This window comes from Poecilia mexicana, unplaced genomic scaffold, assembly GCF_051168715.1.
Source record: "Poecilia mexicana isolate PSO_F unplaced genomic scaffold, ASM5116871v1 scaffold_9, whole genome shotgun sequence".
Lineage (NCBI taxonomy): Eukaryota > Metazoa > Chordata > Actinopteri > Cyprinodontiformes > Poeciliidae > Poecilia > Poecilia mexicana.
In genome coordinates this window covers 30,817,545-30,837,861 of record NW_028263378.1, presented here as the reverse complement: position 1 = coordinate 30,837,861, position 20,317 = coordinate 30,817,545, and the positions used below count along the sequence as shown (strand labels likewise).

The 20,317-nt window shown below is 42.4% G+C and overlaps 1 protein-coding gene across 1 annotated transcript in view; it reads left to right on the top strand.

The window, feature by feature from the left end:
• LOC106903932 (multiple epidermal growth factor-like domains protein 9) overlaps positions 1–20,016 on the top strand; it is a 38,645-nt gene extending 18,629 nt beyond the window's left edge. Inside the window, exons 3-6 of the mRNA XM_014967974.2 lie at positions 2,440–2,579; positions 9,295–9,444; positions 15,831–16,100; positions 17,942–20,016. Of these exons, the coding sequence (XP_014823460.2) occupies positions 2,440–2,579; positions 9,295–9,444; positions 15,831–16,100; positions 17,942–18,471 (1,090 nt within the window). The 3' untranslated portion in view covers positions 18,472–20,016. The remainder of the gene's footprint in view (positions 1–2,439; positions 2,580–9,294; positions 9,445–15,830; positions 16,101–17,941) is intronic.
• The last annotated feature ends 301 nt before the right edge of the window (positions 20,017–20,317 follow it).

Below are 20,317 nucleotides of genomic sequence, written 5' to 3'. Positions count from 1 at the left end.
GCAGACGTTGACAAAGTTCAGAGTTCATAAAGACAGATGTAACTGAGGAACAGGACCTGTGTCTGTGCTATCTTTGAGGTTCTGACTGATGTCTGTATTCTTCCACTTTCTGATTTTTATTTCTTAGTTATGTTGCTTGGTATTTAGGATTTTTGATTTATGTTAAATAAATATATAAAAAGTACGTATGTGCATATATTTTTGTCCTTCGTGTTGCAGCTCGATGCTCTGAGTCTGTATTAAGGTCATGATTCAGCATATGAATATTTAGTTTTTTTCCAGTGTGTGTGTGTGGCTGGGAAAACGAGGACTGCTGACCTCCTGGTCTCTGGCATCACTGAATTTAGCTCCTCCCCCGGCCTCCTGATTTGCATTAAGTGTTGTTGTTTTAACAAAGGCCTCCTTATATCAAGACCCACGCACATGCTTCTGGAAAGTGCTGCCCGTCACTTTGGATTTACGTCAGTTGTTTGGAAGTCATTGTGCCCTGATTATGTTTCTGAGTTCATTTTCTGGGCTTGTAGTGTCTTGTGTTCTTCCTTGGAAATTACCTTACCTGAGTATCAGAGGGCGGTTTCACATAGTAACAACATTATATAATATTACGGACACACTGAAGAGAGAGAGAGGACTAGAAAATAAATCTAACATAATTAAACTAGAGTTACAAAGAATAACTAGACACAAAAAATAAATGTTGGAGCTAAAACAGAAACAAATCTGATTTAATCAAAGAAAGAGACGAAGGAACACAGAATAATAATGAAACTAGAATCAATAAATCCAACCCCAAAACAACCCAGGATCCTAACAAAATTGAATTATTTGTCAAATGGGAATGAAAAGTCATCAAGAAAGAACACCTGTTGCCTAGGTGATGGCATTTATCTTTAGGCCCTGAAGTTGGCTTTTTCAAGTTTCCAGTTGGGAAGAACAAAATAAGGAACCTGCTGTGGCATAAGTGGTTTGACCGGATCTGACCCACATGTGACTCAAGAGTTCCTGCTACATGTCATCTTACCTGCTGCAGCGTGGTTCTGTTTGCCTGCAGGACTCTGCGGCTCTGACTGCTATCTAAAAACAAACTCACCTGGGTGTCATTTATCAACGGCTGCTGAGATCCTCATACTCTTCAACTCCCGTTCAGTCTGCTGTTGACAAATCTGGGAAGTATCATTTAAATACCACACCTCTGTTTGTTCAGTTTCCTGGCCTCACCAGCTCAATTTGCATTGCTGGTAAAAAAAAAAAAAAAGGAAGGTAAAAAAAAAAAAGAGATGAATTTCTCCTCCATTGTAAAGTGGAAACATCCCAACAGGAATTTAACTGTGCTGCAGTGGGCTGTAAGTGAGCTGTGAGAACATGTTTTTCCTTCAGTAACTGTGCTTTCTCCTCATTAGAATCAGTGTTTAGTGTAGCCATCGCTTCCAGTGGTTACACTAAAAATATCTCCACTTTTCTGACTCAGCATCATTTCCTCTGCTCCACCACAAATCCACACAGGCATAAAATTACATGCACAATCTGAGACCTGAAGAATTTTCAGTTCTGTGTAGAAATGACTGTCTGATAACAACAATCAGGGCCGCTCCCTCCTACAGAGAGATCCACTGATCATCATGTGACCAGCTGATAAATGCTTAAAGCTGCAGTATGTACGTGACTAGTATAAAAAATGTTTTTGTTTTTTTGCATATTTGATATTGTGACAGTTTATGACACAGATAATCTGATGGATCTCCCCCACCTCCTCCCTGAGCTTTTATTGTTGTCTGAAGGACCGGAGGAGGAGCTTGGCGCTGTCAATCAACTTGCTGCTCAATGTGCTAATGTCGAGAAACAACTTACTGTTATAGGAAAACTGTTTATCTGTTATCATAGGTGTTATCTGTGTCATCTGCCTTAATGCTAGCCTTAGCATTAATGCTCTGTTGCATTAGTACATTAATGCAACAGAGCATGCTTTAATGACAGGCTCTGCTGACAGAGAGAAGCCACAGCGGGACCAGAGAGGAAGAGGGAGGGGCATCAACGGCATGCAAATGGACTGCATGATTGACAGCGCTAAGACTCTCCTCCTGACTCTGATTGGTTGTTTCTAGCTAACACTGGGAGAGTAGTAGGAGCTTGATTTTTTTTTTTCACACATTATCTGTCTCATGCCATACTGTCACAATATTATTACATTTTTAACAAATATGTAAAAAAAAAAAAAAGATATGTTTTTTTTTATAAGAGTAACATACAGCAGCTTTAAAGCAGCAACAGGGTGGCTACAATGTGACCTTTGGGCCAGTTTTAGGATTAGAGTCTGCAGAGAAGGCGTGTGTGGGTGTTAGCAGCAGCGCTAACACCCAAACCTCAGGATGGCTGTTGTTGTTTTGGTTCGGTTGTCCATGTTTATTGATGGGTTTGTTTTTCTGCTGCTCTTCCTTCCAGCTCAGGGACCTGCATGTGTAAGACGGGAGTGTACGGGCCCAAGTGTGATGAGTGCCACCCAGGTTTCTTCCACTTCAGCAACAATGGCTGCCGGCTCTGCCAATGCAACAACCACACCAACTACTGCCACCCACAGTCTGGTGAGTTAGGAGGGAAAGACTTTGCGTTTCCGGATTGCTTGTATTTTCTAGTGAATGAGGCAGAACGGCTATTTTTCTTTTTTTTTTTTTAGATTTCAGTGTAGAAACATTTGATTTCATCAGTGTGAGAACCTCTGGATAGAATCAAATATACAATCAAACAAAACCGAGCTGTATAATGCAGATCTACAGGGCCTGCTTTAAAAATAAACTAAACCTGAGGAAAATGAACAAACATTTTAACAGCACATCAGTACATCTGTCAAAACCTTTGTTGGAGTCTGATCCCTATCCAGATCAGACATCTGTCTGCTATGAGTTGAATTACACATGTAGGCATTGGAATGGTGTAGAATTTGCTTATATGTGGGTTTGATCCCACAAACTTACAATTTTCAAAAATATAAATGTCAGAGCAGAAATAGCAGCAGGACATGTCAACAAAGAGAGGTTAAAAGGTCAGCATGAAAGGTCAGTTGTTCCTGCTAAGTTCCCCCTTGTGCAAAGATCTTCCTCAGAGCAAGATGCTCCTTACTCAAGACTTTCTGTAGCCATATGTCCTCAGTAAGAGAAAAAAATGACAGAGCTATATGTTTTAAGGGTGTTGTTGTTAGAACATGGACCTTACCAAGCCCCGCCCAGAAACGCCCCTCGACAGTCCCATGTGGCTGCATGTCTCACAAACAAAGCCTCACAGGGCTTAGTTTCTATGTGTAAACATGGCGTCTTTCGTTTCAACTGACTCTCTACAAAGTATTTCTGAGTCGATTAGTGTAGCCTTTCTGCCGGATTTTCAAAAAATATCAGCCACGACAATGGACAGGGGAACCAACAAGTTCATGTCATCTTTTTTGGACGAAATCAAGGTGTTTGAGCCACGCGATGCTTCCAAACATTGTCACAGCTAAAAGCTACCGATCAATGAGGAAAACAGCAGATCCTCACACCCTCAGCATAAATATAGGTGTGGACAAGATCACTGATGCTTGTTCTTGCAAGGCTGGGTAAGTCGGGCATTCATGGTTTTGAGGGTTACTTTTGGAATCACTGATTTCTTTTGTTGGCAAATGTTTGAGTGTGCCTAGGCCTGATACTCGCTACTCGGTGCTAGCGTGGCTAACACCATTAGTTTCGTAAAAAGCCTTTTCAGGTAAAATAAAATCTTTAATGTATGTCAGATACGGTACACATTGCATATTAATCTGTTCAGCTAACGTAAGACTGTGTAACAGACAGGCTTCAGGGTGTAGAAGTTGTATCGGTACTGCCATTATGCTGTACTTAGCTAAAAGGTTTTCATAATGAATGTGTTTATTATTGACTTTTTTTCAGACTTTGGTGTCATTGTTCACACATTATAGGCCTCCTTAAGACCTTACAACATTTCAAGCTTCAAAATTCAAAAGGGATCGGGAGGTGCTGGTGCCTATCTCTAGCTAACGTTCCGGGCGATAGGCGGGGTCACCCTGGACAGGTCGCCATTCTGTCGCAGGGCCACTCAAAATATCCCCATTCACTACACACAAAGAAAGCAAAGCAATAATACTTATACCAGCACACACTCCTTTGTTTTTATTGATCCTACGACGGTTGAGCTGCAAATGCGTTCGTGCGCAAGCTTTGATCCAAGCTAGGCATTCCGTATCAGATTTGGTAAATCTGTGAATTTTATTTCCACAAATACGATCAGGATACCTGACATCGCCTGTACAGATTCCCCACTGACAGTGGAGAACCATTCTTATTTGAGTTCTGTCGCAAAAACTTTGATTGTGTAGATTGTGGTCTGCTAGTCCACAATCTACATTAGCATACTACTTTAGCTTTTGTTTGTGAGACGGTCAAGCACGTGGTAGCTGCGCAGTGACGTCAAATGGGCATTAGCCAATGAAACACGGCCCTGTTTTCTGTTCAATTCAGATAAACTGACAGACTGATTTTTTTTAGGAGAGTTGCAAAAGAATGTAATTAATCCTGCTGCTTTGTTATATATTTTTTTCTATTTTTCAACTAAAAAATGCAGTAAATTGTTTATTTAAACTAAATGATATCATTCGTTTTACCAAATCAATAAGTTCAAATAATGTGCTGACTTTGTAAAATGTAAGCGTTTTGAAAAATGAAGAAATGAAATGTGTTTTGGAAAGATAAAAAAGAGAATATATGACAATAGTGAGTTTGCTGTGGCAGCTGACTGCAGACAGGCAGTGCTGCATATTCTGTTTCAGCTTAGCTGTCAGGTTCACCTCAGCTGATCTGGTCTCACCACTTCAGCTCAGTTTGTTGATTATGCTTATTCACGTGTGTAAAGAAAATACATGAGACATGAAAAGTAACTAAGTTGATAATGTCTAAGTTATGCCATTTCTGTTTCTTGTAAGATGGAAGCAAATGAACTAAATATAATTTGCTCATTGCTAGTTTTTCTTTGACCTTATCCAGAAATCCAATTTGGACATTTGAACATAAAAATGGATATTCCCTGGCCTAAATATGTTTGAAGCTAGAACAAGTATAAGAACAGCAACACCCGAGATAAAGCCACAGACGTTTTTTCCACCAGCAGCTAACCCACAGCTCCAAGGTAATTACAGGATTTACTTCCCAGTTTCTGGCTTTAAGTGGAGTTTGGGAGGGACTACTGGGGGTCAAGACAGATATACATTAGAGTTGTGGTGTTGCAAACGTATTCACAACCCTTGGACTGTTGCACATTTCTTCTCATTAGAGCCACAAACGTCCGTGCATCGTTTTGGGTCCTATGTAGTCAGTAAAATAGGCTGAATTTTCTTCTTTTTCTGTCTAAAAATTATGACAGTCAGATTATGTGATAAAAGTATGGGTTAATGGATTTTTGTTGAGCCATCAAAGCTTCAAAGATTCTCAGATACTGCTGTCCATTTCTCTTTGACATGCATGCTGTCAGAAGTGTACACACTGTGTTTAGTGATCCTCACCTGTTTATTTAAATATAAAACAATATCAAGGCAGCATAAATAGAAGACATTTCACCAAGACGTCCTTTTCAGTTATGTCCTTTACAGCAAAGCCTGATGGTCAGTAAGTGTAAGAAAAACTGAGTGGTGTGACAACATATCCTTGTCTCCTCTTCCAGTGATCAGTGTAATTTAAGAGGGTTAGGATAGAACTCTATATGCTAGAATTGCACAATACCAGACAAAACAAGACATTGGATTTATGTTATGCTAATATGAAGGATTTTTACACCTCTGAAGCAAAATCTTCTCTGCTCAGAATACAAACCGTGTTCAGACAAGTAAGAGAACTGTGAGAAAGCGGTCACAGGAGGCTGAAGAAGCCCTGCAGGGCTGTTTTGAGGCTCCAGACTGGAATGCTCTGAGCCAGCCACACTGAGAGGACATCAAGTCAGGCCGAACAGACACCCCACCCTCCTCTGACCCTGGGCTTCCCTGTCAAACCTCAGATGTTCCATCTTCCATCTCAGTCATGGACTCTTCTGCTTCTTCAAGCTTGACTTCAGTCATAACGGGAGATGCTCTGCTCCCTTTGGTTCCTTCTCCCACTTTTCTGTAGCTGTATCCTGATACAGCTGGTCCAGATGGTGTCAGAGTCCTGAAGGCCTGAAGCTGCAGAGTAGATCTGTGGGATTCTGCAACATCTCTCCAGCCTTAGTTTAACCCAGTGGTTCCCAAACTTTTTCTCCTGGGCCCCCCCAGTGGTTTCCAAACTATTTCTAGGCCCCCCTTTGGCTTACAAATAGCAGCTGTCTAGTTGAACGATGTGTGTGAGCGGGGTGGGGGGGATTTAGAGACTCTCTGTTATACTCAGCCCCGGCTCCAGACGAATAAGGGGGGGAATCAACTTTTTTGGGCTCAAAATGAATCATAGGTGAACATAGAACACAACACCAGTAGCCTACAAGCTACTTGTGAACAAGATTAAGGTTCTGTGTTGATATTAGCTAGCTAGTCATCTTTTAGCTAAATTTACCTGCATCCAACAGCTTTACTCAACAGTCGATTAATTTGGTGGAAAAACTGTGAAAAGTTATTTTCGTTTTGCTGGTTTGCTGCCATGATTCTAACACACCTGCGTAGCTCTGCACAGCAGCAGGTCTCCTTCACTGCCGCACAGGTGTAAACCCAGCGCGAGCGTCGTAGCGCTCATGTTGCGTTTAAAGGCGGATCGGAAAAACAGGTTAGGACATGTTAACAACGGATTAAACAGTTTTAACTGCTGATAAAAGTGACAGAGGACACAAATATGGGAAGTGCGGAATCCCCTACTGTATCAAATGGACAGAGGAATAACAGAGAGTTGGCCATTCTAAGGTAAAAACCCAGCGCATACAGCTTTCATGTTTTGTTTTGTTTTTTTTATCATCCAGACGGCTTCCCACGCCCCACGCCCCCCCCCCCCCCCGCAATGGCACGGCGCCCCACAGTTTAGGAACCTCTGACTTAACCCAAGAGAAGGTTCTGTTGCTGTGGAAGACATGTGGCGATGGTGGTGGTAGGAGTTCTCCGTGCAATATGTGGATCGCCGGTTAAATTCCCCGTCCGCCCTTGTCGGTTATTTCCCTGGGCGAAACACCTCACCCACCTTGCCTACTGGTGTTGGTCAGAAGGGCTGATGGCGCAAAAAAATCGTAGCCCTGCTTCTGTCAGCCTGCCCCAGGGCAGCTGCAGCTATAGTCCTGTAGCTTGCCATCATCAGCATGTGAATGAGCCCTGTGAGATTTCAAGTGGAGACATAAAGGGCACTACAAATAAAATTGTTATTATCATTATCTGAAGAAAACTCACCCATCCTTTTCACTCTGTATACTTCAGACTTTGAGAACAAAACAGACTCCTGTCATCAGCAGAAAGTATTTTCACCTTACAGTAGTCAGGCTCAGATACTTAAAGAAACTAGCAGAGATGGAGAACGAGAGGCTTGATGGAGAGGAGAGGCAGAGGGGGACAGTGTGTGTTGTGGGGGTGGCAGTGTGAGAAGCCATATGTCCTCCCGTTCTAATGCAGGGGCAGATGGAGAGCTGCAGCCTTCTCCTGGGCTCAGTGGTCACTGTGCTGTGGATTAACAAAGCTCAGGTTTGACAGCTCCCTCTAAAACCCGACCCAGACTTCCCCCAGGGCGGTTCATCCAGGAACATGGTACAAACGTTTTCCCGAAAACTCTGGACGTCAGGAAAAGACTGCAGGGATTTGTATCCAGCTAACATAACAGCTAAAGCTGCAAACAGGATTGTTCAATTTGTCATCAACTGTTTTCACATAAATCGATCTAATTCTGACTCAGAATGAACAAAGGCTCATGAACTAAAGTCCCTTAGGTTTTCTGTTACCACCGAATCAACTTCCTCCATTTTTGTCTAATTGTTATGCCCAGATACAGGTGGAATCATGGCTTTGCAACCTTCGTTATTATGACTGCATCTGTCACTATCGTTTCAAAGCACCATGACTGGGGCATCCTTAGTATTGTTTTTTTTTCATAATACTATGGAAGCAAAGCACAGCCAGTTGAATTACAGCTTCCTTATTGGGAGGTCTATTCAAGATATCATGATTAGAAGTGAGAGGAGCTGTTGGTTTTGTAAGGGTTTTCTTGTTTTGCAAGAATTGAAACACGCAATTGATTTTTGTCAAAAACAAGAACAAAGTTTGCTCTGGTCAGAACATTTCATATTTCACTGGAAACTCAAAACCCTTATTAGATGTCTTCATAGCACCTTCCCACTGCAGGTGCTATGTAAATAGCACCTGTATTTCCTGTAAATAGCTTTTGTGCATTAACCATGCTCTCCTATTTTTTCAGTCATGCAGTTACTGTTATTGTTGTACATCACAACAGAAAAAGGTTCTTCCCAGAGGATCTCCAGAACCCTGGGATGGAGAACAGCTTCTCGGTTCTTGTGATGGCCTGTAGGTTTGTGATGTGTCACTCATCCAAGTCACTGGTGACTTCAGATACCCAAATAAATGCTCCAAAGAACAGAAGATTAGATCTTTCAGATGTTCCTGTGGAATCTATTTAAGAGCTTAGAGAAAGTACATGCACCTTCCTGCAGAGGGCTCACTGACCAAAATAACCTGTCAGTGGATTTGCCTTAAACTCTGTGAGATGGACTAGCTGAAATGCTTAACAGTGATTAAAGGAAGACCTGGAGCGTTTTCAACACTAGAACCCAATCATGTCACTATTTAATCAGCAGCAGCTGCTGAATGTTCCCAACCTGAGAGACATAAGCTCAGAAGCATAAGGTACAATTGCTGACGTTATGTATTTAACATAGAACATATTTTAAAATGTAAACACGTTTAGATAAGAAAACCCACAAAACAACTTGGCATGCTTTGAATTCAGATTGCATTATAATATTTCCATGCAGGTGTTTAGAATTCTGCACATTTTCAAAACACACACACACCTACACACACACACACATATAACCACAGCACCCACCACCAACCCAACCATTACCTCCCCTCCTGCTCAGATATCTTCCCACAGCTAAGTCTGATGTTGCAAAACATGAACTGCCTTCATGAAATCATGTATTTATTTTTTCCTTGTAGATACATTCATGTAATTGCATTCTCCTTTTAGGAGCACCTAACTTGATGTTGACAGGAAATTATTGAGGAATTTGTATGAAAACTTTCATTACTTTTATAACACAAATCAGAAAAATGTCAGTTATTCACATAAAGTCTGCTGTGTCCTGCAGGAGTGTGCCTGAACTGTGAGGGGAACACTCAGGGGTCCAACTGTGAGGAGTGCAAGGTGGGTTTCTACCGCCGACCTGGTGCCGCCCTGACCGAAGCCTGTGCACCGTGCCCCTGCTCCAACTCCACCTCCACCGGCACCTGTCTCACCGGTCAGTCCCCACTCTCCTTCTAATCCAAGGGTTGGTTGGTTGCTTGGTTGTTAGCATTAGGCAGACTCAGTCTAAGTTAGTTTCTGCATACTCTTTGGTTTGCTGTTGGCTGCTGCTGTTTCAGAGTCTAGCTTTATACACCACTCAACACAAAGGAGTACAGTGCAGATAATTAATGGTACAGTGCATGACTTATAGAGATCTGTTTATGTTAGCTTCTTAAGGATGAGCCCTCTGTTTCTCAAACTGAATGTTGTATTAAATGACTTTGGGGCTTTTTCAGAAGAAAATAATCTTAATTTACCACCATTTTATGGATTGTGTGCAGATTAGGGCTGAGACTTTAATACGTTAATTGTGATGAATTAATACGGAGATTTTAACGCATTAAAATTTTTAATGCAAATGATCATATTTTTTTCCACCCGGAACTTTTGTCTGTGTGTCTGGTACGCCTGTAAATCTGACACACAAGCAGTGATGGACGACAAAGCTGCATCTCTTGACCCACTGGGGGTTCATTTCTGCTTCTGAAACAATCTGATTGAACACTGGAAAAAACTATTGTTTTGTTGTGCTAGAACAACAAACAGCTTTGCCTGTCAGCAAAGCTGTTCAAGCTTAACATAGCATCTGAATGCTAAACATGTAGCAGCAGCACAGACATCACCAACGCTAATGTCAGCATCCACAGTCCACATCTCTAAAGGATTTCTATGAATGATCAGGAGTTCCTGAAACACTGGAAAACTGAGTGGCTAGAACAAAACTTTGCATAAACCTGATGGTTGAAGAAACGGAAGAACAAATACAAAGTATAATATCTTGTTGAACTCAATAATTTAGCAGCAAAAAGGTTTGTTTTGTTTTTTTTAAGTTGAAAACGTAGCTGATTTTGTAGATAGTTTTGGATTAATATTTGATTAATTAATTACAGACCCTACAATCAACTCAATTAAAATTTGAATGAGATCCCACCTCTACTACAGAGCATTTAATTTACATTTCCAGTTTGCTAAATACAGAAAAAAGAAACCCTAGACAGGCATGTATAATGCAGCTTGTCCTGCAGGAGTAGAACAATGGGATTTAACACGGTTCATCCCTATATACATTCACTATTCAAAAAGATTGCCTATTTAAAGCAACACAATACCTCAACGTTTTGATAATCCACCAAATATGCTTCATTTTACCACCTTCTGACCCAGTTTAGGTATGTTTTTTAGATATACCAGTAATGTGGGAATCTCGTGGGAAAAATTTAACGGCAGCTTCGTTTTACACCTGAATAAAGGTGTGTGTCCCTGCAGGAATACACCGCACTGCCAGAGCTCCAGGCTGGTTATGACGTCTTCCCAACATGTAGGGACATGTAGAACAATCATCTAAATAATTCATCACTGCTCTAACACTTAAAGGAGATGATTCTGATTACTCAATGTTTCCTTTCTCTTGCTGTATACTGTGTGACTAACAAGACTCCACAAATTAATAGATGCCTTTTATATTGTTATGCTAGTTTATTACCAAAAATAGTAAAGTGGTAATTTATAAAGACTATTTAATGTAGCGGAGTGTGACGAGATATTTCTATGGATATAGAGGGGATAAGAAGTCTCAGCTATCTAAAAAAGGTAGCAGTTTGTTCACTTTCACCATTGATTAGTGCCTGGGTCTGGAATGTACAACCTCTAACACTGCCCACATGACCCCATATACTCACCTCCAGGCTGCTAGTCTTTCCCTTTTTAAACACAACACAGCATAATGGGGAGATGATGTAAGCAGGTGAATAGAGACTAGAGATTATCTTTATTGCCAGAACCCCCTAATTACAGCTTGGCATGGAGCCATGTCTTGTGTTTTGTGTCACTGGCCTTTCATGGTTTCACTTCATCAGGCTCAAACATCGCAGCACCACTCTGTGACTTAGATCACAGCCAATCTGCATCAAACTCCATGTGAACCCTGTCTTCTAACCATTCAGTTTTTATTTAGCTTTGTATCAGCTAGTCATTCCCATAGGCAGCTTCTGATGCCCCCCATTGGCGGCTCTCTGCATGACAACAACCATGCCGTAGATGCACCGGAGCGATCAGTGTTGTTTTCTGCTCGGGGCCCGAGTGGAGACTACACAACGTGGGAGGGACTGGAAGGGACATGAACCAGGCTGAGCTGAGCAGGGGCAGCGTGAGCACAGCTGGGCCGTTTCAGAGACAGGCAGCAACAGACTGGGGTGGGGGGATGGGCTAGCATCTCTCTCTGTTTAGACAGCATCACTGCAGGAGAAGCTGAGTGAGGGAAGAGATGATCAAAATGTCCTTCCTGGCTCCCGTTAGTAGGTTACATGACTGTGGAGGGAAACAGTTGTATATTAGTGGTCTCCTCGGCACCGGTGACAAATGAAAAGACACCACCGTGGAGAATCCTGACTTCACGTTAAAACATGGATGAGCTTTCTAGATGTGCTAATGTACCCTGTTGAGGTGGATGAATCTAGTTCCCTGCAGACACTCAGAGAGGTGAAGTGGAGAACTGCACCAGTACAGAATGTGGGTCACACATACTAAATCATCCATGTATGATTGTGTCTTCACCTAGTGGTAGAGTTTAGCTCAGTTCTGACAGCTCATCCTGAACATCAGCAGAAATCTGCCCTCCTCTCCTCTTTAGGAAAGAGGAGAGGAACTCTTACATCAACAGAGCTTCTCAGGCTTTACCAGACCTTTAGTGTGTGTGTCGTATAAAGCGGAGGACAGTGGATAAGGGAGCAGGTCAGGCCTGCCGGCCCCCTGTGGTGCTGTGCACAGCAGCTCTTTTCTCTGGGTTATATAACCCAACCCTACAGACTGATGCCTTTGAACCCCCAGCAGAGGTTAAATCAAGCTTATCATGAGGAGCAGACTGCTCACTGCTGGAATACAACGCAGTCACATGACTGCACTAGACAGACCGACAACTAGGCCAGGACAACGGAGATAGCTCTGTGTCTAGCTCCACTGCAGACTGGTTCCATCATGGATCCACACTGTTGCAGAGGATCAGTCTGCTTTTCACATTTGGTATCTGAGGTACTTTCTTAGGGTTAAGCTCCACTCTCACTGGTTTTTATATTTTAGGTGAGAGGAGTTGGCTGTTGGACTCTGTTGTAATAGTCCAATAGGTGACTGGAAGCCAGTTTCAGCAAGCCAAGCTTGATACAAGCCTTTACTCACATGGTTCCTGTGCAATGTTTCTAAGGTGTATACTGATAAAGTGCAGTCAGGGTTCTTCTGGGACATTATGATATTTATTATGTATGTTTCTGTATTACCAGTAGTTAATCACACACTGCAGTTCTGCAGTAACCTAACTAAGACCTGGAATATCATTCTTAGGTGAGACTGCTGTCTGGAAACTGCCATTATTTTTAGATGCTGATTAGGGAAAAGTTCCACATTTTAGATGAGGCCGCAAAGACACGTTGAATCTGCTGTAGTCGTCATGCTGGGGCACTAGATGGTGCTGTAATTTTAGCATGTAATCAAAAGGCACTTTTGCTTTTGACCCTTAGTTTCTACCTAACTGACTTTCACCTCATTTAGAAAATAATGACCCATCTCTGATGAACCAAGTGTTCACCTAACACTTCAGTATGTTTAGTTGTGTTAAACTGAACAGACTAAGTAGCACAACACAGCATTCCTAAAGAGTGAGTGTAGAATAAACCCTACTCTCTTGCACTTTGTGAATGTGTCCTTCCACATCTGTGGAGAGTGTTTCTAAAAGGTTTCAGTGTGAGACCTGGTTTCAAAAAGTGTCACTGTTTGAGACTCTGATCACTGAAGACGTGTAAACAAGCGACTGAATCACAACAAAAATGCTACGATTGTCTCAGTGTAAGCGAAGTCTTAATATGTTGTTGATATGATAATTAGTCAGTATTTACAGGTTAAATTTAAAAATGTATAAGACAGCCCAGTCCTCATTAGCCTGGTAAAAACCAGTCCCTTATTTTACACTTTACTTCATCCAGAGGGTCTGGGCTCTGGCTATTGAAAAGCGATTGCTTCCTGGAGTCATGGACTCTGTTGAAGTTTAAAATTTTACCCAGTCACTTAGAGAAGAGAGAAGAGCAGATATGAACGTCGCCATTGTTAATGTTAATTTCATTTTGGGAAGCATGACCAACACAGACGTTCACTTCCTCTGCTGCTGTTGTTAAAACTACAGGCAGGCTACAGTTCTAAAACAGCACAGAAAATCCACGTCATTGTTCGCAACTTCTCCTTCTGTTTGCTGACTGGGCTGGAGGAATTCTACCTGAGGAATCCATGTGAATAGGAGAAATCCCAGGCTGTCTGTGAAATGAGATTTGAATGAGTGGAATAGTGTAGGAAAGCAACAGCGAGGCTAAGTGTTGTGCCCTTTTAGTACTCTGTACATAATCTGTAGCTGAAAGATCTGTGATGGAATCGGTGTAAGTTTTGAGTTAATCACTGAAGCTACAAGCCAATTGAGCTCAAGTTAGTTTGTTAGCTACCTATAATAATCCCCACTGCTCTTTACAAAATACCTTCTAGAACAAGACTGAAAGCTGTATTTAGAAGGTGCATATGGCTGTTTGTTATAAAAGGAGAAAGATTAAATCCCTACATCCCCATTGCCAGTCTGGAGGTACAGTGTTGCCTCTTGGGGGGGAAACTCTTGGACAAACATGCTGGAGGAAATCCAAATCCCATCTGGCCTGGGGATTCATTCACATCCCAAAGAGCGCTTTTACTTTTGGTCATCTACCAATTTTTAGCTTCTTAGAAACAAAACAGCTGAAGTTCTATTCATATAATTGAGCTTATATGTGTCACTTTAACCCGGTGTGGTTCAGAGAAAATCCACAATAAATCCCAACTGACACACCTGATTCTTGCTTTTAAAGCTCATTGAATGTGTTCACTGTATTCTCAGCCCACCACAGTAAAAGCCAGACTTATTGTGAGCTTTATGCTGAAGGTGAATATATGTAAACATCTCCACTTTAGTTGTGTATACTTGTGAAGGCTGAATTCAGACAGCACCTGTTCCAAACATGGCTTAGATCCCACGTTTGACTAACTGGATGATGAATTGATGTTTCCCTGGTGCCTGCTCCCTTTGTTCCACAGGACCACCAAGACCACCTTCAGAAGTCCAAGGCAGGCCTGTTGGACACTTGTTGATTGTCAATAAGATGATGTTTGGTGAAAAGTTTCCCCCTCAGGGAGCGCCGTTAATACTGCATCTCCAGGCCGACATGCTAGAAGGGGCTGTAGTGTCATGTTACACCGAGAGAAAGCCGACTCTCGGAAACAAAGAACACTTGGTTCCAAAGCAGTGATGGTTCTTGTGTGGAAAGGAGATCAGTTCCTAATAAAATCAGAATTTACATCAAATCTGAACGTTATGCTTTGTTTTGGGAGTTCTGACTCGTAACACAGCAGGAGCCATTTTGATTTTAAAGCCTAACAACACAGACTAATGACAAATGAACATAAAGGCTTGAATCTGTTTTATGTGGAGGCTTCCAGAACTGCTCCTGGTCTGTGTGCATGTGTTTGTATGCCTGTGTGTGTGTGTGTGTGTGTGTGTGTGTGTGTGTGTGTGTGTGTGTGTGTGTGTGTGTGTGTGTGTGTGTGTGTGTGTGTGTGTGTGTGTGTGTGTGTGTGTGTGTGTGTGTGTGTGTGTGTGTGTGTGTGTGTGATTCCAAAACACCTTCCCTCATTGGATGTGTTGATGTTTTTATGGATAATGATGGAGGATGATTTTAGATGTACCACTCCTCTAGGTGTTTTAATCTTCTCATTTTAATAAATTTATATTTCAGATTGTATTAATTTTGTTACTCTCATAGTTTTGTGAAACAAACATTTTTTTTCCCTTTAATTTGCTACTCGTCTATCTAAAGTTTGGGTCAATCAGCCTGCCTGGTGGAGAATATTAAAATGAAGAGGCAGGGTGTGACCTGACCTCAGGAGACTCAGCAGCAGTCCATGTTTCCATGACCATACCTGAGAGAAAACAACCGGCTAAGTCGCATCTTCCACATTCACATCTAGTCATCTTGGGCCCCCTAGTGGCAAAAGGCACATATTAAGAGTTCATTGAAACTGCATTAATCTAAGGGCTTTTCAGGTTGAGGTTTAGTACCACAATTGTGTCTTATTGCTGTATTTTTCTACATTTTCTTTTTTTAATGGTCATACACATTTAGGAATCTATATGAATTCATGAAGTATTGCTTAGAATTGTCTCTGTTAATTAATCAACAGCCATCCCTTTCATTTTGGGACTCTTGAGCATCATCAGTGAAAGCCTTCCTGGTTGAAGCAGTGATCAGCTGATGTGGTAATCTCTCTTTCCTTGTTCAGATTCCAGTGGCTCTGCCGTGTGTGAGCGGTGCCTTTCCCACTACAGCGGCCCACACTGTGACCAGTGCAGCCCTGGCTTCTACAACGCGTCCGGGGCCTGCGCACCGTGTGACTGCAGTGGCAATGCGGACCCTCTGGGCCCCGCCGAGCTCTGCGACCCTAAAACCGGCAGCTGCCTGAGATGCATCAACAACACCTCCGGGTCCCGGTGTCATGAGTGTGCCTCCGGGTTCGTAGGGGACGCCAGAGCACATAACTGCACCCGTCCAAGTAAGGCCAGAAACTCAGGACATGCTTTAGTTACAGTCTTCTAATGTTATTAATCTCAAGTGTACAAAATCAAGATTTAACACCATTACTTTTAATAAACAAACACAAAATCAATGTTAAAAAGTTGTGAGTGGAAAACAAACAAAATTCAACCGTTGACTCAGCTCTAGGTAGAGCCAATTTCAGAGAAAATCACTCTGGTTCTATTTGAGTAAAGTTAGGCACACTCTTTGTTACATCACCGTTCACTGTGTTTCTGCACAGCTCCTTTAAGTATGTGAGTCAGGAGGAAGTCTGGAGTTTGGCTGACTAATTGTAACAACTCAACTATCTCATTTGTTCTAGATTTGTTACTTTGTTTGGGATCATTGTCTTGTTGATGACCCACTTTGTGTCTGATGAATGGTCTCACCTTGAGCTCAAGGTCAACTCAATGATCCATAAGGTGCCCCGGTTCTGTGGCCTGGACTTTTTTTTTTCCAAGCATTTTTCCTTTGGCCTCATTTGTCAGAAAACATAATTTCACAAGTTCTGTGGTTCATATAGATCAGGGGTGTCCAAAGTGGGTCCTGGAGGGCCGGCATCCTGCATGTTTTAGTTCTGTCCCCGATGATGGTGACATCCTTTCCTGCATGTCAATGTTCCTCTTAGGCCTTCTAACGAGCCATCATTTGATCCAGGTGCGCTAAACCAGGGAGAGAACTAAAACATGCAGGATGCCGGCCCTCCAGGACCCACTTTGGACACCCCTGATGTAGATGCAACTTTGCAGTATAGCTTCTAGGACTGGATGTTAAAATTATTTCATAAGTCAGCACCCCGCTGGTGTTGGGCATGCAGGATTGGAGTCAAGTTCCTCCACAGGATTCCTTTTTCCAACTAATGAATAAAATTATCAGTATTTTAGAAAATATGTTAAAGCCACAGGCAGAGGATTCTCAGGCATTCTGGAGAAAAATGGTCCCTCAGCATTCATCATCAGCAGCATCGCTTCCCTCAATAGCGTGATCTGAAACGTAAAGACTTCAACTTAAAGATTGATTGATTTGTTTATTTAGCTCTTAACAACAATCAGCCAGGAAGACCAAAGCACTTTATATTAAAAAGTTTGCATGACAAAAGACAATACAATATCCACACCCAATGCTACATAGTATTAAAAGTCTTATGTTTAGACGTAAAAATAAGATGGATCAGTAATAGAATGAAGATCCAGGGGAAGGTTACTCCAAATTAGGGCTGCTGCCACAGAGAAGGGACATTCACCACAATATTTTAGCCTTGACCTTCTGGTGTTTGACAAAACTTGCTTGGACAATTTTAAAATGTATTTTAAAAGAAACCAAACACGTGAGGGATAGAAAAGAGATTTTCATCCCACAGGTTAAAGGTTAGGGGGTTATGGAATAGGAAAAAGGAACGCTTAACGGCTGCACAAGGTAACAACAAAAACACAATGTCAAGGGAATCTTCAGATTTATTAACAACAATAAAGAACCAGCACTCTTGTCAGGTTTTTCCCAAGTGGTCACTGGGCTTTACCTGCCCCCCCACCTACCAGGCTAAGTGTTGCTTGTTATTTCAAGAGTTGTTTTATATACCAGAAACAGCAATATCAAAGATGGTTTTATGGTTAAAGCATTAAACTATGAATAAAGCTTGGGGTGGCGCACTGACCAATCACGTCATGACCAATTCACTCAAAATGTTCTGTTTGGACGCTGTTCTTGGCTTAGCAAGTTTTCCGGGGGAAACCGGTCTTTGTTCTGGATCGTGGGCTTCTTGGCCACATCACATTGAATTAAGATTCACTGAAGCTTAAAATGTTTTTTTCTCTTCAGAAGCGCGGATGATACCAGCACCAGCAGAAGTCACGACCAAGACCCCCACATCCAGCGGGTCTTCCCCAACGTCGCCTTTCACCAGCACCACTTTGACCTCTACAACAACCAAAGGCAACCCAGTCCACAGATCCAACGACAACGGCAGCGCCGCCTCGGGTGGCAGCACCACCACCACCACACAGGCCCTGCTGACCAGCCTGAGCAGTCCCACTGACAACACCACAGCAGCCCTGAAGGAGGTCTCATGGACGCAGTTCAACATCATCATCCTGGCCGTCATCATCCTGGTGGTGCTGCTGCTGCTGGGCTTCGTGGGAGGGGTGTACACCTACCGGGAGTACCAGAACCGCAAGCTCAACGCCCCCTTCTGGACCATCGAGCTGAAGGAGGACAACATCAGCTTCAGCAGTTACCACGACAGCATCCCCAACGCCGACGTGTCCGGCCTGCTGGAGGACGAGGCCACAGAGGTGGCACCCAACGGTCAGCTGGCGCTCACCACACAGGCAAACAACTACAAGGCTTAACGCCGCCATTCAGCCCCAAATCAGACTCCTAGATTTACAGATGACATGAAGCTGCTGGAACATACCAAATCTAAAGCTCCCTAACGTCTGACCAGCTCCTCTGGAGAAATGACACCTCTTTTCAAACTGACAGAAAGGACAAAGACGGTGTCCAAGATCAGAGAAATGGATACAAAGTTCCGACCTGAGAGAGAAAGCCCTATTTGATATATTTTGATTGTGAAATGGATGAACAGTGAAAAGGCTTCCAAAAAGAATATGATTTATTGCGACCAAGAGCCTGCAGGGGGCACTGTTGTTCTGTAAATTGGAATATTGTGACAGGTCCAAAGCATACACCTGTTAGCTGATATTCCTGAACCCAATGAGAGGACTTATGGGAGCCTAGCATTTCATAGATATATATATTTTATTTTATTTTTAATGGACTCTGGGCAGTTTAAGTTAAACTCAGATTACTTTTTAGACGATCCTAAACTGAGACAACGATTGTTATTTAATGAATTATTTTTATTCTGTTCTTATTTATTTGTTGACGTTTCATTCTTGGGAGAAAATGCTGCACATTTCCAACGTGTTCCTCCATGGTGTTTTTTATCTGGTGTGCTGTTGAACGGTATTTTTTACTCGCCCAACATGTTTCCATGTACAGTTTGTGCGCTTTTGGAGAAAGTCTGAGTGAAGTGACCTCACCTTTTTGTTTTATAGCTTCCTGTCTTTTGTTAAAGTGTGTCAGCTCACTTGAACACGTGCAAGAGGAGTTTTTCTCTTAAAGAAACAGCAGTCGCTTTTTTTTTTTTGTTATAAAGTCCCCATGTTGCGCGACTGCTGAGGAAGTGACACATCTTGGACTTGCGTAAAATGCCATAAAATTCTAATCTAATCTGCTCTTTGCTGCCTACCTCAGCAAAGGATTGAAAAAAATAAAAGACCTTCAGAAAAATGGCTCGCAGTTATGTGGAGGGTGTGTGGTGTGACTCAGATGACAAGGCCATTTGATGTTTGAAACATAAACACAACTCCAGTGTTGATCCTGTTGTTATGGAGCCTGCTGCTTCCTCTGACCACTTCCAGCCGTGTTGCATCAGCGGGAGCAGTGAGCTGTGAAACCAGTGCGGTCACCGCCCGATCCCGGTTGGGGATCTGAGGGATCTGCTGTTGTTTGGGCTGACACTGGCCGGACACGTTTCTTTTTATTCTGGTGAACGAGTAAAAGCTAATCATGGAAGTAACTCCTCAGGTACCGGCTCTCTCTCCCTAATGTGATCACTGTAAATACAATTCTTAATGTACAGATGAATGTGAATAGTAGCACGATTATTGTACAGGTAGGATACTGTGTGTGCACTGTCACTCAACAAGCGCTGACCCTCTCTGGGTGTGATGTTGCTGTCAGCTTTTTCTATTGTTTTTATTTCCTACTTTGCCACATAGACGGTCGGAGGACTGGGAGCGCCCAGAAATCAGAACTGCAACAATCCAAACTGTGTAAATAAGACCTGAAACTCAGAGCTCAACTCTCAAATAAAAATGAGTTTAACTGTTTCACTCATGTTTTTCCTAATGTTCAAATGTAAATCCCTCATTTACATTCACTCTATACATTACTAGATAATTACAAAATATATAATCAGCCAATCGCATGTCAGCACATCAATTTACCCATGGAGATGTGCTGCTGGGGATGACATGATGAATGAGAATGAGGATGAGGAAGAAAGATTTTAATTTGCAAACCTGAATGTGAAATAGTTGTTGGTGCCAGAAAGGCGGACCTGAGAAACTGCTGATCTTCTGGGAATTAATGCACAAACATTTGTGGTTCACAGTCATAGATGACCCGAAA